The sequence below is a fragment of the Trichosurus vulpecula genome, chromosome 1 (assembly GCF_011100635.1).
Source record: "Trichosurus vulpecula isolate mTriVul1 chromosome 1, mTriVul1.pri, whole genome shotgun sequence".
NCBI classification, from domain to species: domain Eukaryota; kingdom Metazoa; phylum Chordata; class Mammalia; order Diprotodontia; family Phalangeridae; genus Trichosurus; species Trichosurus vulpecula.
The window spans coordinates 120132322-120156393 of NC_050573.1; the positions used below are offsets into that span (position 1 = coordinate 120132322).

A 24072-nucleotide genomic window follows, 5' to 3' on the forward strand; every position below is an offset into this window, starting at 1 on the left:
GTATTATTGTATCAAGATTTTTTTTTGATCATGACTTTCAGTTACTCCAGTTATTTTTATATTTTCTCTTCTTGATCTATTCTCCAAATCTGTTGTTTTTCTTATGTTTCACTTTCTCTTCTATTTTTTCACTATTCAGGTTTTGTTTAATTATTTCTTGATCTCTTATAATTTTAATGGCTTCACTTTGCCAACTACTGATTTTCAAGGTGTCATTTTCCTCCTTGAGATTCTGGATCTCCTTTTCTAATTGGTTGATTTTCCTTTCATAACCTTCTTGTTTTTCTTGGATTTTTGTTTTTAAATTTTTTCCTCCATCTCTGTCATTTGATTTTTAAAGTCTTTTTTAAGATCTTATAAATTCTTTTTGGGCAAGTGACCATTTGACATTGCTCTTTAGGGGTTTCTTTACTTCAGTATCCTCCTAAAGACGAACCCCGGTCATCTCTATTCCTGTATTAGGTTTTTATGGTTGGATTCTTTCTCCTTTGCCTATGCATTTTTTTTTGTAGTAATAACTTGATTTTTGTAATCACCTCTAGCCCTGGGGTGTGGGAACTGGTGCCTCTTGTCCCAGATCTTTAGTTCTCTCCTCTAGCCTGGAACCAAAGCCAAAACTCCAACCTTCTGTAAGTGCCCACAGCCAGGGGCTTTGTGTCCCACTGCTTCTGCACTCATTGGAGGTATGCTGGTTCCTTCTAGCCCCCACTGCTCTTTATAGCACAGCTGAGTCTGGCATTCCTGTCAGCAGAGGTTCCCGCAGTCTTCCTGGGCTCAAATGCACAATTCCCCTCACTATCCCGGGGTGAAAAGTTCCAGTGGCTGGGGCAGAGGTAGCCTCTCAGACCAACTAACCCAGGGCTTGCCGCTAGTTGTTGAAAAGGCTTCCCAGCTTGTTGTTAAAATGGAACCTAGCCTGGAGGTGTTTACTCCTTGTGGGGACCAAACCTAATCCTGGGGTTTCTCTCCAGATCTTCTCAAACTGTCCGAGGAAAACCCTGGTTGTGCCCCTATTTTTCTTTGTCTCTACCCACACTTTGTTTGCCCTAAGGTGCTATTTTAACTCTTTTGTGGGGGAAAACCTTGAGAGCTTGGAATTTTCTGACCTACTCCGCCATCTTCCCAGAATCCTCTCCAAAACAATAATTCTTAAAATACAATTTGGTACTGGATTGGAAATAGAGAGTTTGATCAATGGAACAGATGGCACACAGTACATAGAGGCAAAGGACCACAGTAACATATTGTTTGATAAACCTGAAGATCCCAGGTATTAGAGAAAGAACTCGCAGTTTGGGAAAAAAAAAAAAACTTGGGAAAACTGGAAAGTAGTGTGAAAGAAACTAGGTGTAGACCACCATCTCACACTGTATATCAAGATAAGCTCAAAATGAGTACATGATTTAGACATAGAGTGATATCATAAGCAAATTGGTGGAACATGGAAGAAATTAGCCGCCAGAGATCTTGATAAGAGAGAGAGAGAGGTTCATAGGAAGTAAAATGGATAATTGTGATTATATAAAATTAAAATTTTTTTCACAAAAAAGCCAAATGCAGCCAAAATAGAAGCAGAAAACTAAGAAAAAAATTTGCATAAGGTTTATCTTATAAAGGTCTCATTTCTAAATATATAAATGAGTCAAATTTACAAGAAAAAAAATCCTTTCCCTAATGGATTAATGGTACAAGCATATGAAAAGGCTGTTTTGAGAGGAAGAAACCTAAGCAGTCAATAGCCATATGAAAAAAATGCTCCAAATCACTAAATATTAGAAAAATGCCCATTAAAACAACGCTGAGGTACCATCTCAACCCCATCACGTTGGCTAAGATGACAAAAAAGGAAAATGACAAATGCTGGAGGGGCTGTGGGAAACCAGATACACTAATATACTGTTGGTGGAGCTGTGAAGTCGTTTAACCATTCTGAAAAGTAATTTGGAACTGCACCCAAAGAACTATTAAACTGTGTATACCTTTTTACCCAGCAATACCATAGAAATCTATACCATACACCCAGATCAAAGAAGAGGAAAATGACTTATATGTACAAAAATATTTATAGTAGCTCTTTTTGTGGTGACAAGGAATTGAAAATGGAGGGGATGCTCATCAGTTCAGGAATTGCTGAACAAGTTGTGGTTCATGAATGTGATGAAATATTGTGCTGTAAGAAATGATAAAGGGGATAGTTTCAGAAAAACTTGGGAACACTTGTATGAACTGATATGTAAAGTGAATCAGCAAAACTAGGAAAACAGTTTATACCATAGCAACAACCTTGTAAAGATATTCAGCTTTGAAAGACTTAGTAGCTCTGATTCCCACAATGACCAGCTAGAGTTCCAAAAGACTTAGAATGAAACATGCTTTCCACTTCCAGATAGAGAATTGATGAACTCAGAGTACAGATTGAAGGATATTTTCTTCTCTTTCTTTTTTGGAGGACTGGGAGAAGGGGTTGTTATGACTCATGCAGGAATTTATTTTGCATCACTGTACATACTTGTAATGGATTCTGTTTTTCTTGCCTTTTCAGCTAGTAGGGCATAGGGGAGGGAGAGAATTCAGGACTGAAAATAAAAATTGAGTTAAAAAAAAAAGAACAGTTGTAACTAGTTTGAGAAGGAAAAATAAACATTAATGAATAGGTAGAAAAAAAAAGTAAACCCCTACGCAGCCTGGCCTCAGCCTATTTTTCTAGCTTCACTGAACATTACTCCTTTCACATTCTGTAATCCAGCCAAACTGGCCTTCTTTCTATTTCTCACACAAGACGCTCTATACCTTCGATGCACTTCTTTATTACCTTAGACTCTTAAAGGATTCTTCCTTAAAGATACACTCAACTGCTACTCCCTTCCTTCCCTATCTTGTATTTAACAATTTTGTATACATTTGTATTTTTTTACTTTAATCTATGCTGTATATGTTACCACCTTGCTTAGAATTTAAGTCTCTTCCTAGTAGAGTAAGGATGTTTCATACTCATATCCATTGCTACATAATGGAATATCTTGCACATGGTAATTACTTAATAAATAATTGTTGATTGAAATATATTAAAATCTCATTCACAATTGAGTACGCTTTTCTGTATAATAGGCTGTCTATGTATCTTTACCTGTTTTTAATTATAAAGGTAATTTTATCCTTTACTCTCAAGTTGTATTTTAATAACATTTGGCACATTACTACAAGGATGACATATAAACACTTATGAAATTCAGGACATTGAAGGCTCACTGTTCTATTTACATCATTATTTGTTTTTTAAAAGTTTATAGCTACACTCTAGGGGTTGGAATGAGTGACTTCTTCTGATTCAATTTGGTCAGTTTTGCCAGATGTCGGTATCAGGAAATAAACAGTTTTAATGTTAACATTAAAAAGTTTCAGACTCTTTTTCATCCCTTAGGAATAGAGTTTGTAAAGTATAATGGAATCATGCAAATTCGTGCTTTGGAAAGCTGTGAATATAGGTACCTATTGCAAAAAAAAAAAATGGAATGTTCAGATTTGCATTTAGCTTAAAGAGGTAACATGGTCACTACTGAAAGCCAGTTGGTGATATTTGTCTGATTCATCTCCCTAAAAACTTCAGACTCCATTGGTCATCATGGGAGTTCTGGGTTTCCACAACTATGTCCTAAAAACAGACTCAATTTTCTTCTTGGTAGCAGTTTATCTTACTCTCTCAGTAGTTACTACTCTAGTAAAGGGAAAGAGTGTATTTGTAGAAAATCAGTGTGTTCACTTGACAGGCTTCTCTCTTCAACAATTGTCTTAGTAGGGAAAATTGCATGAATACTAATTTTCATTAAACTTTTTTCTCAATTTTTTTTTTTGGTTCAGCGAAGTAATACTGATTAGATATTAATTGGTTTATATTGTACAATATTCTTCCATAAAAAAAAGAAGTAGAGTGAGAGAATGGTGGGGATGGTTTTTTTTCCTCTCATATATCCAAAAATGTACCTTTCTATTTCTGTTAGTTCGTGTGCCTGACTAGAAAATTATAGAGATTTTCCTTCCCTTGGCTTTTGAGACACTGCTTTTTTCTGGTTCTCTTTCTAAGTTTACTCGGCTGGATCATTATCCTGCGTCCTGTCCTCCCACTTTTTTGGCCTTCGTATTTTCCCTCTTTACTCATTTCTCATGGTTATATTATGACCTTTCATAGATTGACTGAGTATTTCTTGACTTTTACATCTCTATATCCAGAAGTATGATTTCCTTCCTGAGATTTTAATTCAGCCTTGCCACCTACTTGCTAGGCATTTCTATCTGTATGTCCTTTCAGTATCTCCAACTTGACATGTGCCAGATAGAACCAGTTATTCCCCACTCCCCCAAACCTTATCCAATTTAGCATTTCTATTCAACAAATATTTATTAAATACCTATTAGGTGAAAGGCACTATGATAGATGCAGAGATTACAAAGACAAAAAGAAATGGACCCAGTCCTCAAGGACAGGGCAAAACAGTATTACTCAAGCAAATTTTTCAAGTTTTACTTGGGCAAAACAATATTATTCAAGTAAATACAAGGTATGTGCAATGTAATACAAAGTAATTTTGAGGGGGAGAATGCTAATAACTAGGGGGATTACTGAAGGCCTTGTGAAGGAGATGGTACTAAAATTGTGCTTTAAAGGAAACGTAAGGATTGAATGAGGTAGAGATGAAGAGAGGATATTCCGGACATGGGGGTCACTTAGGTGCAAGATGGAATGGGAAACTTGAATGATGATGGGAAACTGTCCTGTATGTCTCTCTCAGGTTTATCTCTTAGAATCAGTCTTAGTTCTTCCCTTTCCCTCATATTCAGTCAGTTGTGAAGGCTTGTTAATTCTGCCTTCACAGTATCTTCTCTCTATTCCTAGTCACTGCCCTCTCAGACAAAAATCAGATGACATGCTGTGCTATGCCTAGAAAGTACTCCTTCCTTTTTTCCATCTCTTTGGATACTTAGCTTCCTTTGAGGGTTAGCCCAGATGCTACCTTTGGCCATTAGATATTCTCCTCAAATTGTCTTTACTTGTTTGTTTACATACATCCCCTAGTAGAATATAAACTCCAGAGCAGAGTTTGGTTTTTCTGTGTTCTATTAACTATTGAAAAAGAGTGTTTACTGTAAGGAAAGCTGAGTGCCACAGAATCAATGCCTTTGAATTGTGGTGCTTGAGAAGACTTGAGAGTCCCCTGGAAGATCAAATGAGTCAATACTTAAAGAAATTAGTTCAGACTACTCATTGGAATGACAACATACTGAGGCTGAAGTTTCAATACTTTGGTGACATGATGAGAAGACAGGACTCATTGGAAAAGACCCTGGTAAAGATTCAAGGCAAAAGGAGAAGGGCATGGCAGAGGATAAGATAGCTAGATAGTGTCATGGAAACAATGGATATAAGCTTGGACAGACTTTGGGAGGTAGTGGACAGTGGAAGGGCTTGGCACACTATGGTCCGTGGGGTCACGCAGAATTGGACATGAGTGAACAAATGAACAAAAACAACGTAGTACCTACTATCATACCTTTGACATTGTAGATATATAAGAAATTATTCATTTCAGTTCATTTGAACTAAATTGAATCTTTAAAGAATTCCATGAGAGGAAAGATTGAGTTTCTTAGGGGTTAGAATTAAGTTGGTTTAAAAAGATAGAATTTTATAGCTAGAAGAGAAAAATAATCTCATTTTAGATAAGGAAATCTGAGACTTAAAGACCTTATTAAGGTCACAGAACTAGTCAGTTGAAGTGCTAGACTTAATACTTAGACTACTTAGATTCTGTTCTAGTGTTCTTTCTACTATGTAGAATGCTGCTTTAATTTTATTTTGGTCATGCCAATATCATTTCAAGATTTTGAATCATGAGGTTTGTTGTCATTGTTCTTGACAGAAGTTTTAAAACCAAAAACTGTTCAAATTCTAGTGGTACAAGGGTACTTTAAACCAGTCTAGTTTCCTTTAAGCATGGAATCCTTTTAGCTACGTATAAATACATAAACATCACTCTAATGGGTGCCCTTGGTTCACAGATATACAAAACCAGCCAGCTTGGATTGCTAAAGAGCTGTTACTTTTCACAAGCAATTGCCCTGACTTGGTCTCTCTGTTCCAACAGGTGTCTTAACTGTTTGCACTTGGGTTATATATCCAACAATCTCTCCAGCAAGGTTCTTCAGTCTTAGGTAATGATAGGCAAAGATCTTGTCAGAAAGTGAGTGATATGGGAATATTAAGAGGGAGGAAAAAGAGAAATTACCAGTTCTCAGGAGGAAAAAAAAAACGCAAAGAACTTGAACACAATCAGATAAACCAATAGGGAAGATATTAATAACAGAAGGGAATATGGCTCCAGATCATCTAAAGGAGTCCAGACATGTATGAACAAATATAATAAAAAGAAAAATCAATGCCTAATGATGCTGAGGACCCTGTGGATTCCTAAGCAAACATGGAACCACAGCCAAGTGATCCTAAATGGTTTAAGAGAGAAATAATAATTATCAAAGCAGAATTTATTATTTGTATAGCATAAATAATCAGCAGAATAGAAGAACTTAAATCTGTGATGGCATATCTCACTAAAGAAACAAAACTTATTAGGATTGCAAAGATACAGAAGTGAAGAACAGTCTAGGAGAAGAGAAGCAAAAAGCAATGATGTTAAAGGAAAATATGATCTCTATACAAGTAAAAAGATCAAAGACAGGATGCACTAGGACAACTTAAAGAACATGGCGGTCTCAGACAGCATGATTGGTGAAAAAAATCTGCATAATATAATGTAAGAAATAATACAAGGAAACTGCCCAGAACTTCTGAACACAGAAGACAGAAAAACCCCATGTTGCAAACTCTAAGACATAGAGTGATTAATTTGAATAATTCTACTGACAAACAACAAATATTGCAAACATCCAGAATAAAGACCTTCAAATATAAAGAAAAGGAAAATCAGATAACAAGACGTCTGCACTTGCCATAAACTACAGGAGTAAATGGAGTGATGTGTTGTGAAGAGCAAAAGCACCCAAGATGCAGCTCAACATGACATACCCTATAAATCTGAATCTAATTTCAATTTTTAAAAAAGCGTCTGAACCATTCCTACAAAGAAACCAGAATTGAACAGATTAGATCATAAGGCAGATAAGTGAATAGTGGGTAGAGTGCTGGTGTCAGACCTGAATGCAAATCCAGCTGTGTAACCCTCAGCAAGTCACTTTAACCTCTTTTTGCTTTATTTCCATTTCTGTAAAAAGGGGTTACCTACATCCCAGGATGTAGGATCATATGAGACTATTTGTAAAGCATTTTGCAAGCCTTATATGCTATATAAATACTAGCTATCATTATTTGCTTTCCAAACACCCCAGAAAACAGAAATATGAGATAATTAAACAAATAGAACTACCAAGGAAGGCATAAGTAATGAACTAAATTATTCCCGGAAAAAAAGGAAAGAAAAAACTGTTAAAAGACATCTATGGGGTCAACAACAACAGCAGAGAGATCATTAGGAAATTTGTTTCTAAAAGTATACAAGGAGACAAGGGTGAAAGCAGAAATCAAATAAAAGAGATGATGGAGAAACAGGCCTGAAACACCAATGGACTAAACCTTACAAAACTCCTGCTGGAGAATCACTTCAGGATAGAAGAACACATAAAAGGGAAAGAGAGGAAGAAGATAAAGGGAAATGTATGATGTAATGTAGTCAAGTCAGTAGTTAACATTGAAGGGAAAATAACTCCTATGGTCTTTCCTCCAGTTGAAGAGGGCCTACAGGAGAAGGGGTGAAGTAACAAAGAGAGGGATTGAACAAGGGGGAAAGAAAAGAGGAAAAGAAATCCTGTTTCGGTGGTGGGAGAGGGGTCCCACCAAAGCATGTTCCCACGAGTAGTGCCCAACACTAAACATATGCTCCAAATGCCATACTATCTAAATTCATAAATGAAAAATTAACTGAATTACAGGGAGACATAATACAATAGTGGCAAGAGATTTCACTGTCCCTTCTTTGTGGCTAAGTCTTAGCAGAAAGATAAAGGAAAATACAGAATTGAGAAAATTGCTGGAGAAGGTAGATCTTAAAAATTTATAGTGTCTTGTAAACAAGGCTGCTAAAAATATACCTATTCTCAGTACCACATGGAATTTTTTTACAAAAATTGACCATATATTAGGGCACAAAGATACCGAAAATAAGTGGAAAAAGGCAGAAATAACAAAATGCATTGTTTACATAGCATAACTCAATAAAAATAGTAATCATTTCACAGAGTACGAACAAAAGCTATGGACTCAAATGGATGCTTAACAATAAAATTCTAGCCTAATGAGTGGGTCAAAGACTAAGTCATAGAAACAACTGATAATTATGTTAAAGAAAATGAGAATGATGAAACTAAAATTTCTGGGAAGCAGCTCTCACAGTTCTGAGGGGCAAAAAATGATGTTCCTAAAACTGTAAATTAACAAAATAGAAAAGGAAAGGATTAATGGATTGACTGTGCATTTTAAAAGGTAGAAAGACAACAAATCTAAAATTTTCACCACAAAGAGGTGAAAATAGACAAATTGGAAAAAAACTATAGAAATAATTAAAGTGAAGGCTTATTCTTAGAAAAGAATAATTGGTAATCCTCAAGCTGATTAAAAAGAGAAGAGTAGAAAATCAAATTAACATGATAGTGAACAAACAAGGCAAAGTCATAATAAAACCAGAAGAAACAACAAAAAAATGATCACAACCTACTATGCACAATTATGGGCTAACAAAACTGAGAACAGAAGAAATAGAGGGATACCTTCAAAAATATATAATACCCAAACAAATGGAAGACCAAATAATGATCTTAAATAATCCAGTTTCAGAAAAAAGAAATAGAATTAGCTGTGAAGGAATTACCAGAGTTGGGGAGAGGGAACTCCTGGTTCTGTTCAGTTCATAAGAGAATTTGTAAAACTTTTAAAGAAAAATTAGTACTCATACTACACAAATTCTCAAAAAATTGAGAAAACATCCTATCAGATTCCTTTTATTAGACAAATATAGTCCCAATGCCTAAGACAGGTAAGGATAAATCACAAAAGGAAAACACTATAGATCAATATCATTAGTGATTATTGATTCAAAAATTTTAAATAAAATCTTGTCACAGACAGTGACGCATCCGAGAGATCACTCATCATGATCAACTTGGGGTTATACTAGGGGTGCAAATATAGTTCAATATTAGGAAAACAGCATAATATTAAAGACAGAACTTCCAAAATGATGTGATTCTCTCAACAGATGCAGAAAAGGCCTTTGACAAAGTGCAGAACTTATTTATGTGAAAAACTACAAAATACAGGCATGCAGGGTTTTTTTTTTAAGATTATGAAAAATATCTAAAACTAACAGGAAGTATAGTCTACAGTGGGAATATTCTAGAACCTTTCCTGACAAATTATAGGAGTAAAGCAAGGATGTCTACTCTTCCTACTATTAATAATAATAGTAACTAGCATTTATTTACTGCTTGAAGGTTTGCCGAGGACTTTGCAAATATGATCTTACTTTGTTATTTGACATAGTTCTACAAATCCTAGTAATGACAGTAAGACAGGAGACAGAAATAAAAGGCCTAAAGAGAGGCACATAAGAAATACAACAATGCCTGTTTGCTCTTGGTGTAATTATTTACTTAGAATGTCCTAGGGAATCAACAATTACCAATTGAGAAAATTAATAGCTTCAATAAACTGGTAGGCTACAATAAAAGCCCTCAAAAATCAACAACATTGGATTTGAGCTGGAGGATGGAGCCAATATGGCAGCTGGAAAGCAGGGACTTGCTTAAGCTCACCCCCAGGTCCCTCCAAACACCTATAAAAAATGGCTCTGAACAAATTCTAGACCTGCTGAACACAAAATAGCAGAGGGAAGCAGGACTCCACCCAGGACAGCCCGGATGGTCACTGGGAAGGGTCTATCACACAGAGCTGGGAGCGGAGGGCAGCAGAGCCCAATGTGGGCTGCGCCCAGACCAACCAAACCAGGAGCCAGGCGGGACAGAACCTAGTGCCCTGAATCATTGAGCTGTGGCAGTCACCAGACTTCCCAACCCACAAACACCAAAGACAAGCAAGCAGGTTATCAGGAAAGACTGCTGGGACAGAGTGAAAGGAGTTCGCTGTTGGCCACCTCCCCTGGGGCCACGGAGGTGGTGCAGGTCTGAGGCTGCTTCCAGAGCTACAGCTGCAGTTGCTTCTGGCCCCAGGTCCACCTGGTGGGAGGAATTAAGCAGTGGATTAGAGCTGGAGTGCAAAGCCTGCCTTACCCTGCCTGGATCTGGGCTGCAGTCCTGGGTGGCGGTTCTGGGGGGGAGAAGGAGTGCTGGTGTGGCAGAGCTTGCTGTGTAGAAAGAGCTCTGAAAACAGCAACACAGCCCCTCAAGTTTGGGACAAAGTACTCTCTACTCTACAAGCAGTTATACCCTGACAAAAACTCAAGGGTCAAGTAGTTGGCTGGGAACATGGCCAGGCAGTGAAAACGGACTCAGATTTAGAACTCAGACTTTGGAATCTTTCTTTGGTGACAAAGAAGACCAAAACATACAGCCAGAAGAAGTCAACAAAGTCAAAGAGCCTACAACAAAAGCCTCCAAGAAAAACATGAACTGGTCTCAGGCCATGGAAGAGCTCAAAAAGAATTTGGAAAAGCAAGTTAGAGAAGTAGAGGAAAAATTGGGAAGAGAAATGAGGGTGATGAGAGAAAACCATGAAAAACAAGTTAATGACTTGCTAAAGGAGACCCAAAAAATACTGAAGAAAATAACACCTTAAAAATAGACTAACTCAAATATCCAATGACCTCCAAAAAGCCAATGAGGAGAAGAATGCCTTGAAAGGCAGGATTAGCCTAATGGAAAAGGAGGTCCAAAAGACCACTGAAGAAAATACTACCTTAAAAATTAGATTGGAGGAATCAAGATATTATAAAACAGAACCAAAGGAATGAAAAAATGGAAGACATTGTGAAATACCTCATTGGAAAAACCACTGACCTGGAAACTAGATCCAGGAGAGATAATTTAAAAATTATTAGACTACCTGAAAGCCATGATCAAAAAAAGAGCCTATATATTATCTTTCAAGAAATTATCAAGGAGAACTGCTCTGGTATTCTAGAACCAGAGGGTAAAATAGAAATTGAAAGAATCTACCAATCGCCTCCTCAAAAAGAAAACTCCTAGGAATATTGTCATCAAATTCCAGAGCTCCCAGATCAAGGAGAAAATATTGCAAGCAGCCAGAAAGAAACAATTAGAGTATTGTGGAAACACAATCAGAATAACCCAAGTTCTAGCAGCTCTTACATTAAGGGATCAAAGGGCTTGGAATATGATATTCCGGAGGTAAATGGAACTAGGATTAAAAAGCAAAAATCACCTATCCAGCAAAACTGAGTATCATGCTCCAAGGCAAAATATGAACTTTCAATAAAATAGAGGACTTTCAAGCTTTCTTAGTGAAAAGACTAGAGCTGAATAGAAAATTTGGCTTTCAAACACAAGAATCAAGAGAAGCATGAAAAGGTAAACAAGAAAGAAATCATAAGGGATTTACTAAAGTTGAACTGTTTTGTTTACATTCCTACATGGAAAGATGATGTGTGTAATTCATGAGACCTCAATATTAGGGTAGCTGAAGGGAATATACATGCATACATACATACATATATGTATGTGTGTGTATATATATATGTATATGTAGAGAGAGAAAGAGAGAGAGCGCGCACACAGGGTTAGTTGAATATGAAGGGATGATATCAAAAAATAAGATTAAGGGATGGGAGAGGAATAGATTGAGAAAGGGAGAGATAGAATGGGGTAAATTATCTCACATAAAAGTGGCAAGAAAGAGCAGTTCTGTAGGAAGGGAAGAGGGGGCAGGTGAGGGGGAATGAATAAATCTTGCTCTCATCAGATTTGACTTGAGGAGGGAATAACATACACACCCAATTGGGTATCTTACCCTGCAGGAAAGAAGGAGGAAGGGGATAAAAAATGGAGGACAGTAGGAGGGAGGGAAATCAGGGGAGGAGGTAATCAAAAGCAAACACTTTTGAAAAGGGACAGGGTCAAGGGAGAAAATTGAATAAAGGGGGACCAGATGGGAGGGAGCAAAATATTTCACAACATGAGTATTGTGGAAGGGTTTTGCATAATGATACATATGTGGCCAATGTTGAATTGCTTACCTCTTTAAGGAGGGTGGGTGGGGAGGGAAGAGGGGAGAAAATTTGGAACTCAAAGTTTTAAAAGCACACGTTCAAAAAAAAAGTTTCTTTTGCATGCAACTGGGAAATAAGATATACAGGCAATGGGGCATAAAAATCTATCATGCCCTACAAGAAAGTAAGGGAAAAAGGTATTGGGGGGAGTGGGGTGACAGAAAGGAGGGCTGACTGGGGAATGGGGCTATCAGAATATATGCCATCTTGGAGTGGTGGAGAGGGTAGAAATGGGGAGAAAATTTGTAATTCAAAATCTTGTGGAAATCAATACTGAAAACTAAAAACATCAAATAAATAAATAAATAAAAATCAACAACATTCCTATATAGTAATAATGATAACCCAAAAGACAGTATTAGAAAGAAAATTCCATTCTAAATAACTACAAATGCTTGAAATATTTGGATATCACTTTATCACATTACACAAAATACTTACATAGATTCAATTACAAAGTGTTCCTTAAAGAAATAAAGAACAACTGAAATAGCTAGAGGAACGTTTAGTGCTCATGGTTGTCCATGCCAACATCATAAAAATGTTAGTGCTACCGAAGTTAATTTACATTTTCATGCTATACCAATGAAACTGTCAGAGGGATACATTACAGAACTGGATGAAATATTAACAAAATTCACTTGAAAATATCAAAAATCTAAAATATCAAGGGAAGTAATGAAAAGAGGTAAATTTTTATATATATATATATATATTAAAATCATTTAGTATTTAATAGAACTATATAGGAAGTATCAGAAATAATAGAAGTCAGTAACTATATTTGATAAACTGGAAGACAGATTACTTAGGAAAGAACTCCGTATTTAATTTAAAACTGCTGGGAAACCTGGAAAGCAATCTGGCAGAAATTAGTCATAGACGAACACTTTATGCCGTATTTTTCAATCATTTCTAAACGGTTCCTGACCTTAATGGTAAAGATCATACAAAAAAATATTTAAAGATAAGTAGATAATTCACCTTTCACACCTATAGGTAGGTAGGTGTGTTCTTTAGTAAACAAGGGATAAAGGCAATTATAAAAGATAAATATATATGTATATGTATAATGTATTATATTTTTGTATATAATTCATATAATACATATCTTTTATGAAAAGGTAACTTCAGTTACATGAAACTAGAAAACTTCTACCGAAACAGAATTAATGCACCTAGAATAAGGAAGAAAGCCGTCTTTGTATTGGGAAAAAAATCTTTGTATCAAATTTCTCTGAAGAGGGGCTGGTATCTAAGATTTTAATATACATATATACATATTTATGTATACATAGACACATTATATATAATCAGAACCTATTTCCTCAGTAGATGAAGTGATTAAAGAATATGAAGAAACAGGTATCAAAAGAAGAGTTGCCCATTTTAAACATCCATATGAATGAATGCTCCAAATCACTAGTAATAAGAGGAATTAAAGTAAAAACAATCCTGAGTTTAATGTCACATCCTGCAAGTTGTCAGAGATAAGAAAAAGACGAGAATAGACCTTGTTGAAGGAAATGTTTAAAGAGAGATTCACATTGTCGATGGGTCTGTGAATCAGTACAACCATTTTGGAAAGCAATAAAGTGATTAAAATGTTCATAACCTTTGACCCAGAGATTCCATTACTGGGCCACTGATAAGAATAAATTCCCCACATACTCGAAAGTATTTATGGAAGCACTCTTTATGATATCAAAGAATTCAAAACAAAGTAGTTATCAGTTGGTGAATGGCTAAATTATGGTACATGAATGTAATTGAATATTACTGTAAAAAAGCTACGAATCTGAACATAGAGAAGCATGAAAAGATCTACATGAACTGATTCACAGAGAAGTAAGTCGAGCCAAGAAAACAACATACACAGTGACCAGAACAACATATATAGAAAGAACAACCACACACAAAAAAGTGAATTCTTCAAAGTTAGAAAGAGCAAGCATAATTCTTAAGAGCTATGAGCAGACTTCCTTATCCCACCCATTTGTGGAGGTAGGTGCCCCACAAATGTGGCATGGTACACATATTTTCAGACATTTTCAATATATTGCCTGTTTTGCTGATTTTTCTTTTTTTTTCTTTTTTTAAATTTAATTTATTTAATATATTTAGTTTTCAGCATTGATTTTCACAGTAGTTTGAATAACAAATTTTCTCCCCATTTCTACCCTCCCCCTACTCCAAGATGGCATATATTCTGCTTGCCCTGTTCCCCAGTCAGCCCTCCCTTCTGTCACCCCACTCCCCTCTCATCCCCTTTTCCCTTCCTTTCTTGTAGGGCAAGATAAATTTCTATGCCCCATTGCCTGTGTGTCTTATTTTCTAGTTGCACGCAAAAACTTTTTTTTTTGTTTTTGAACATCTGTTTTTAAAACTTTGAGTTCCAGATTTTCTCCCCTCTTCCCTTCCCACCTGCCCTCCCTAAGAAGTCAAGCAATTCAACATAGGCCACATGCGCATCATTACGTATAACCCTTCCACAATACTCATGTTGTGAAAGACTAACTATATTTTGCTCCTTCCTAACCTATCCCCCTTTATCCAGTTTTCTCCCTTGACCCTGTCCCTTTTTGAAAGTGTTTGTTTTTGATTACCTCTACCCCCATCTGCCCTCCCTTCTATCATCCCCCCTTTTTTATCTTCTTCCATCTCCTTTCCTGTGGGGTAAGATACCCAGTTGAGCGTGTATGGTATTCCCTCCTCAGGTCAAATCTGATGAGAGCAAGATTCACTCATTTCCCCTCACCTGCCTTCTCTTCCCTTCCTATAGAACTGGTTTTTCTTGCCACTTTTATGCGAGATAATTTACCCCATTCTATCTCTCCGTTTCTCCCTCTCTCAATATATTCCTCTCTCATCCCTTAATTTGATTTTATTTCTTTTAGATATCTTCCCTTCATCTTCAACTCACCCTGTGCCCACTCTCTCTCTCTCTGTCTCTCTGTCTCTCTCTCTCTCTCTCTCTCTATATATATATATATATATATATATACACACATACATATATACACACATACACACACACATACACATATATATACATACACATATATATATGTGTATATATACATGCATATTCCCTTCAGCTACCCTAAAACTGAGGTCTCATGAATCATACACATCATTTTTCCATGTAGGAATGTAAACAGAACAGTTCAACTTTAGTAAGTCCCTTGCGATTTCTTTTTGTTGTTCTTTTTCTTGATTATCTTTTCATGCTTCTCTTGATTCTTGTGTTTGAGTCAAATTTTCTATTCAGCTCTGGTCTTTCACTGAGAAAGCTTGAAAGTCCTCTATTTTATTGAAAATCCATATTTTGCCTTGGAGCATGATACTCAGTTTTGCTGGATAGGTGATTCTTGGTTTTAATCCTAACTCCATTGACCTCCGGAATATCGTATTCCAAGCCCTTCGATCTCTTAATGTAGAAGCTGCTAGATCTTGGGTTATTCTGATTGTGTTTCTACAATACTCAAATTGTTTCTTTCTGGCTGCTTGCAGTATTTTCTCCTTGATCTGGGAGCTCTGAAATTTGGCGACAATATTCCTAGGAGATTTCTTTTGGGGATCTTTTTGAGGAGGCGATCAGTGGATTCTTTCAATTTCTATTTTGCCCTGTGGCTCTAGAATATCAGAGCAGTTCTCCTTGATAATTTCTTGAAAGATGATATATAGGCTCTTTTTTTGATCATGGCTTTCAGGTAGTCCAGTAATTTTTAAATTATCTCTCCTGAATCTATTTTCCAGGTCAGTGGTTTTTCCAATGAGATATTTCACATTATCTTCTACTTTTTCATTCCTTTGGTTCTGTTTTATAATGTCTTGATTTCTCATAAAGTCACTAGCTTCCACTTGCTCCAATCTAATTTTTAAGGTAATATTTTCTTCAGTGGTCTTATGGACCTCCTTTTACATTTGGCTAATTCTGCTTTTCAAGGCATTCTTCTCCTCATTGGCTTTTTGCAGCTCTTTTGCCATTTGAGTTAGTCTATTTTTTAAGGTATTGTTTTCTTCAGAATATTTTTCAGCATTTTTTTTGGTCTCCTTCAGCAAGTCATTGACTTGTTTTTCATGGTTTTCTTGCATCCTTCTCATTTCTCTTCCCAATTTTTCTTCTACTTCTCTAACTTGCTTTTCCAAATCCTTTTTGAGCTCTTCCATGGCCTGGGACCAGTTTATGTTTTTCTTGGAGGCTTTTGTTGTAGGCTCTTTGACTTTGTTGACTTCTTCTGGCTGTATGTTTTGGTCTTCTTTGTCACCAAAGAAAGATTCCAAAGTCAGAGACTGAATCTGGGTGCGTTTTCGCTGCCTGGCCATGTTCCCAGCCAACTTACTTGACCCTTGAGTTTTTCAGCGGGATATGACTGCTTGTAGAGTAAAGAGTACTATGTTCCAAGCTTGGGGAGATGCGCTGTTGATTTCAGAGCTATTACATCCAGCTCTGCCACACCAGCACTCCTCCTTCCTCAAGAACCCCCAACCCGGACTGGACTTAGATCTTTAGCAGGCTCTTCATTCCTGCTCTGATCCGCCACTTAATTCCTCCCACCAGGTGGGCCTGGGGCCCGAAGCAACTGCAGCTGTAGTTCTGTAGCTGCTCCACCTCCGATGCCTCTGGGGTGGTAGCTGAACCGTGAACTCTAGCACCCTGTCCCCAGCAGCTTTTCCCACTAACCTTCTCTGTTGTCTTTGGTGTTTGTGGGTTGAGAAGTCTGGTAACTGCTGCAGCTCACTGATTCAGGGCGCTAGGGCATGCTCCGCCTGGCTTCTGGTCTGGTTGGTCTGGCTGCCCACGCTGGGCTCTGCTCCGCTCCCAGCTCCATGCAGGATAGACCTTACCCAGACGCCATCCAGGTTGTCCTGAGCTAGAGCCCTGCTTCCTTCTGCTATTTTGTGGGTTCTGCTGTTCTTCTCTGTTGTCTTTGGTGTTTGTGGGTTGAGAAGTCTGGCAACTGCCACTGCTCGCTGATTCAGGTGCTAGGGCCTGCTCCGCCCGGCTCCTGGTCTGGTTGGTCCGCGCAGCCCATGCTGGGTTCTGCTCCGCTCAGCTCCCAGCTCCGTGCGGGATAGACCTCACCCAGCAACCATCTAGGCTGTCCTGGGCTGGAGCCCTGCTTCCCTCTGCTATTTTGTGGGTTCTGCAGTTCTAGGATTGGTTTAGAGCCATTTTTATAGGTTTTTGGAGGCACTTGGCAGGGAGCTCACGCTAGTCCCTGCTTTCCAGCCGCCATCTTGGCTCTGCCCCCTCTGATTTGTTTTTCTTTTAAAAAAATTGTTATATGAGATGACTTTCTGGGAGGAAGTACTATGCTGGGTGAAATGATTAAAAATGAAAAAATATCAATAACATTTATTTGAAAAAAACGTGGGACATATTTAGTGGATAGAGAACACTTTGAGTAGTCCAGTTGAACTAGAGTATAAAAAGTAGGGCATGCCAGATTGGCATTAATTCTTTTATAATCGTAGAATCTCACAGTAGAAAAGGATCTCAGAGCTTGTGTAGTCTGTTGTAGACTTAAATACCAATCCACTCTTTAAAATTCCTGATGTGGTCAGTTATCCAGCTTCTTATAGACCTTCAGCAATGTTGGGAACTTACTATGCTGTTCTGTCACATTACCTGTATCAGGCCAAATTTTCTTAATTTTTATGCCCATTTTGCTCTCCTTGTCAAGATTACTGCCAAGACCTCAAATTCTTAGAAAGTTTTAACTAAGCTAATTTCTTTCAGATATGTTAATATTATTTCTTTATAATTATGGCTCAATGTCATCAGTATGAGGATACTTAATAAATATTTTTATTTGAGTATTTGGCAGTGAGGTTTATCAGAAAATGCCCCGAATTTGAAGGTAGAGAACTTGAATTCAAATTCAGACTCATGTTACTGTTCTTTTAACCTCAGGCCTAACACTTAACTCAACCTTTATGGATCTCAGTTTCATCATTGGCAAAATAAGGTGGGGCAGACTTAAAGAAGTCACAAAGTCCCTTCTAGCTTTAAATCTGATCCTGTGCTGGTCTTGTGGAAGAAGGATTATATTTGTTCTATTTGCCCCCAGAAGACAGAAGTGAAGGAATTTTCTGAGGCAGATGTAGACTCATTACAAAGGCACATTTCTTAACGATTAGAACTGTCTAGAAGTGGAATTGGGTTGCCTCAACAAATACTGGGTTTTTCTCCCTCATAAGCAGGTTTTTTGTCACATGGTGTCTGAAGTCTTTGTAAACAGTTTTCATTGGATAGAGAAAGCCTTTCTCAAAAGTTCTTACGGTTTTCAAAACAAGCATTCCCTTTATGCTAAGCATAACATAAAGCATAACACTGCTATAGAAGCTACTCTCCTACTTTGTCTATATACTGTTTTCCTGTACCTCTTTAAACGCTGCAAGTTAGCCAAGTTATTTGATCTTTCAGGCTAGGTATCTATCCACCAGAGAATATTCAGAGGTTGAACAATTCCATTCGTGTGTAATGAACATAAAAGCAGGATTACTTGTTGATTTACTTATGTTCAAGGAATCTGGATTAGTTATATTAACATGAACACCAGATTTAAAATAGAAAAATTACAGTTAAATGTTACATATTAACTTTTTTTTTTTCTTCTGTACTAGGTACTTCACACGATTGGAGACTAAGATGTGGCGCTGTAGATCTGTACTTCACTCTCTTTGGTCTCAGCAGACCTTCTTGTTTGCCGTTACCTGAGCTTGGATTGGTTCTTAATTTGAAAGAGAAAAAGGCTGTGCTGAATCCTACCATCATCCCTGAGGCAGTAGCAGGCAGCCAAGAGCCTGTGAGCAATCTAAACAGTCATGCACAGTTGATTGGATTTCAGAATGCTGTAAGAGCCACTTTTATTATTTTAAAAAGTTGAATTAATTATAGTAGTTAAAACATAAAAGTATATCCTGGGAACTATAATTGCTGGTAATAAAGTTTTGTTTTACCATCTAAAAACCATAGGAAAGAAGTTTTAGGGCGAAGTATACTGACCACAGCATATTCAGCCAACTATCTTGTTATATATACTACTATACTATATATACAAATATATTGTTATACTTTTGCACCCCCTTTCAGGACCATTGCGTTTGGTCATGGAACTTGTATATTGGATTAGGTGGGAATTTGACTGAATGTTAACTTATTACAAAATTCACTTCTAACCAGATTGTACACTTTTTGAAGGAACAGACCTTTTGAAAAATCTGATGTCTCCTATGGTATTTGGCACACCTGGTTTTGCTGTTGTCATTTATAAATGCTTATTGGATGAATGAATGGTTAACTGAATGAGTAATTCTCGGAGCTTCAAACAGATTTGTATCATAGCCAACCAATGTTTGGTATTTCTATTCACACTTTTTATTACCTTCACGTAGTCCTCTAATTTTAAACTTCGGTTTTAAATAGATATGAATGCAAGAGCAGATAGGAGGATGAACACAAAAGACTGACCCAGTTCTGTAAGAACAGTATCAGGAATGCTGAAGTGTAGGATGAACTGACACTACGGGAAATAAAGCTTTTTGTAAAAATAGCTATAGTAGGGGAAAGAAACAGATCAAAGGAAGAATAGGGCTGCTGCTCATGATTTAGGTAACAGACAAGACAGCGTGCTTATCCGATTTGCAGTTGACAGAAGGGTGGTAGGGACAACATCACACTGGATTAGAAAAGATCTCGAAGGCTAGAATATTGAAGCATATCTGATAAAATGAAATTTATTAAGGATAAATGTAAAGTCTTACTCTGGGTTAAAAATGTCTACCTCATAGATATAAACTGAGAGACATACAGTGATTAACCTTAAAAAGAACCTATGGTTTTAGTGTCCTATAAACTTTGTGTGACTGGGTAGTGTGATATGACAACCAGAAAAACTAATATACTCTTAGGGCCACAGAGAGAAACAGCAGGTCCAAAATCAGGGAAATGTGAGTCCCACTGCACTCTGTTCCGCTCAGACCACATCTGGAGTATTGTTGTCAGTTCTTTGCACCACAATTTAGGGAGGACATTGTTGAGCTGGAAAGTGTTCAGAGGCAAGTGAAGGCCCTTGAGTCTCCATGCCTAATAAGGAGCATTTGAAGAAATTGGAGGTGTCTAGTCTGCAGAAGAAAACACTTAGGGGAGAGATGATCTGTATACAGATGGTTGAAGGATTGGCACAATGTTTGGCACATAGTAGTGCTTAATAAATTCTCTTTAAACCTTGAGGAAAGGGTTATTAGACTTTGTCTTCTTGGCCCTTGATTGTTTAAGCCATTAAAAGTAGAACTTATACAAAAAGCAAATTTGAGTTTCATGTAAAGGAAAACCAAGATGAAGTATATTTCACTGGAATTCTTCAAGCAAAAGCGGAGTAACCACTTGTAGTGTATGTTCTAAAGGGTATTTTTGTTCAGTTGTGCTTTGAATAGATGGCCTCTGAGATTCCTTCCTACTAGGAGATTCGGTGATTCCATTTACAAACTTATTAGCATTTGTAAAGAATTGCTTATGGAACTTATAACTTAAAGGTTACTGTTTTGTTATAATATGGGGACATTTGTTGTCTTACTGCCTTTTGTTTTACTTTACAGTCTTTCCCTTTAAAATGCTTCCTATAAAAAAAGGAAAAGGAAAAAAATGTTAACTGAACTGACACATTGACAGTGTCTGATGACATATCTATAGTTCCTCACTTCTTTATTGAGATCAAGAGTGTATATCATCATCAGTTTTCTAGGTGGACATTGTAATTAGGTTTTTGCTGCATTTTTAGTATTTTCTAAAGATATTGTCACTTTATGTATTGGTTTCATTCTCTGTCCTGCATCAGTTCATATGTCTTCCTATGTTTTTCTGTATTCCTCATATCTATTGATTGTTTTGGCCCAGTAACATTACATTACATACATATATAATACAGTGAATTCAGATATTCCCCTCTTGAAGGCTACATATTGTGTTTCTGTTTTTTTGCTATCAAAAACGCCACTCTGCATATTTGGTATACGTGGAACCTTTGTTTCTGTCTTTGGCCTCTTTGACAGGGGGAAGGTAATTTATCTAGTAGTGGGATCACTTAGTCCAAGGATAAGAACAGTTTGCAGATATTTTCTTGCATAATCCCACATTGATTTATGGGAGTATCCAGAAATTTTACAAACAAGAATTTTCTAAATGATAATCAAAAATCTTAAGCTCTGTAGACTTCATTTACCCCAAAATGCAGACTAAGTAATTTTTCCAACCGGTGTTTCTAATGGTATCTCTAAAACTTTAAAACATGTCAAAACTGATATCTTAATTAAATTTTTTCTCTGTTATAAAGGTTCATTTTAAACTTCACATATCCACATGGATTTTTTAGCTAAATTTTTACTTATGAAATGTATATAGAATATAAAATTTTAAGAAAAAATTCTTTTGGGTAAGATATTTGTTAATGATATCTCATTCTTCCTCTATATGTTTTTAAAATGTATGGACTTCATAATAATTTCATCAGTTAACAATCTATTCCAACACCAGTCCACATTTACTAATTTATATCTTATTTTTCATATTTCTCCCTTTTATGCTTCCCATAATTCTCAGCTACTAAGTAAAAAATATGCTCTTATGGATTCATGCACTGAAAAATCAATGATATGCAAATCTCTCCCCCAAAATTAAAAATCTAAAAGATTTTAGCAGAGAAGTTCTTTTTAAGCCCATTGCCTAGTAACTTTTAGATACTGGGCTACTCTAATTTGCATGGTAGCTTTAGCCATTATGTTAATTTTAGGTATACTATGGGCTGTTTGTCTTCAAAAAAAAAAATCTAATTTTGACCTTGAATGGTGCCTCAGGAAGAAGATCACCTTGCCAAGGAAGCATCAGCTAATTTATCAGCTCATCAACAGGGAGTGAAGAGGAAATCTGACACACCACTGGGGTCCCCACTAGAACCTGGTCAAATATTGGAGAAGAATGACGATAACAGTAAAGTGAAACTCAAAATCAGAGTAAGGAACATAGGTTAAAACTAAACTAAGAAATATAGGATATTCATCTTCTTGGAAAATCTTTTCACGTAATTATAATGTTCTTTTTCTTCCAAGCTATCTGGGATAAATCATATTGTCAAAGATCAAGCAAGTGAAACATGGGCAATCTAGCCAATTCTTTAATTTAAATTAGCATGTAGCTGTCTTATTTGTGAAATTCTACTATAGACCTCACTACTTCTCACAATAGAACAGATTAGTTACTTGTAAATTTTTAATCAGATTTCCTTTTTCTCCCCACTAATAATATACCTAATCCTTTCTCATTCTAATGCTTTCCTGAGGTAAGAAGACTGTCTTTGTGGTTATTTGGGGGCATGCCCTGTGTTCCCTTTCCTAGGAATTTAAGAGATTATATTAAAGTGATTCATTGTTTCCCCCTTCCTTTATTCTGTTGGTATATTGCAGTTCTCAAATTCTCAGGAGGAGGAGGAGGTTGACATGGATACTGTTCATGATAGTCAAGCTTTTATTTATCATCATTTGAACATGCTGGAAAGGCCATCAACTCCAGGTACAATAAGTTTGCACCATGCAGAGGGATGATATATGTTTTTAAACATTTTGGGGCATAACAAGTTTAAAAGTGTGCAATGAAAATTATTAGATCTTCTTACAGTATTCATAGATTTTTTTAAAAACAAGATTGTTTTGGTCTGGACTTTTTATTTTATTTGAGTAGGGAACTCTTTGGATAGAAACTCCTCTTTAGAACTTTATTGTCTCAAACAGCTGCCTGGGCACTTAGAAGTTAAGTGACTTTCTTGTGGTTGCACAGTAAGTATGTTTGGTGAAGGTGGGGACCTGCCTTCTTCACCACCAGCAACTACTGCTGGGTGACTACCGTCAAACAGGCAGGAAATCACAAGAACCCTATAACATGCTCCTTCCAGCCCAACCCTTGTGGACATCATCCTGGGAATCATCTCCTGGGGTGTGGGGGCCAACACTTCCCGCCAACTATCATAAAAGAAATATGCATCCATCTGCACTCAGAGTTCATCAGTTCTGGAGGTGGATAGCATTTTTCATCATGAGTCCTTTGGAATTTTCTTGGATAATTGTATTGCTGAGAAGAGCTAAGTTATTCACAGTTGATCATTGTACAGTATTGCTGTTACTGTGTACAATGTTTTCCTAGTTCTGCTCACTTTACTTTGTATCAGTTCATATAAATCTTCCCAGATTTTCTGAAAGCATTCTGCTTATCATTTTTTTTTTACCAAGAATTAGATTTTTTTTATTTTTAGTTTACAACACTCAGTTCCACAGGTTTTTGAGTTACAAATTTTCTTCTCCCCACTGCTCCCACAACAGCATGGAATCTGATATATATTCTACTTATACCTACACATTACACATATTTACACAATAGTCCAGTCGTAAAAAAGAACCATAATCAATGGAGTGAATCATGAGAAGGAAGAAGCAAAACTAAAAAAAAAGACATAGAAAACAAAAAAAGAGAGAGCAGATAGTTTCCTTCAATCTGCATTCAGACTCTATAGTTCCTTATCTGGTGTAGATAGCTCTTTCCATCATGAGACCTTGGGGGCCATCTTTGAACCATGCATTGCTGAGAAGAGCCAAGTCCATCAAAGCCAATCATCACAGAATCAGTATGTCTGTGGTTGTGTACAATATTCTCCTGGTTCTGGTCATCTTAGTCAGCCTCATATCATGTAGTTCTTTCCAGGTTATTATGAAG

The 24072-nt window shown here is 36.8% G+C and overlaps 1 protein-coding gene across 2 annotated transcripts in view; it reads left to right on the plus strand.

The window, feature by feature from the left end:
• The window catches only part of TAF2 (TATA-box binding protein associated factor 2), a 97368-nt gene that overhangs the window by 65638 nt on the left and 7658 nt on the right, over positions 1-24072 (plus strand). Inside the window, exons 23-25 of one of the 2 annotated variants that reach the window (XM_036762678.1) lie at positions 18939-19168; positions 22167-22322; positions 22773-22878. In XM_036762678.1, the coding sequence (XP_036618573.1) occupies positions 18939-19168; positions 22167-22322; positions 22773-22878 (492 nt within the window). The remainder of the gene's footprint in view (positions 1-18938; positions 19169-22166; positions 22323-22772; positions 22879-24072) is intronic. The other variant, XM_036762686.1, reaches the window with a different exon arrangement.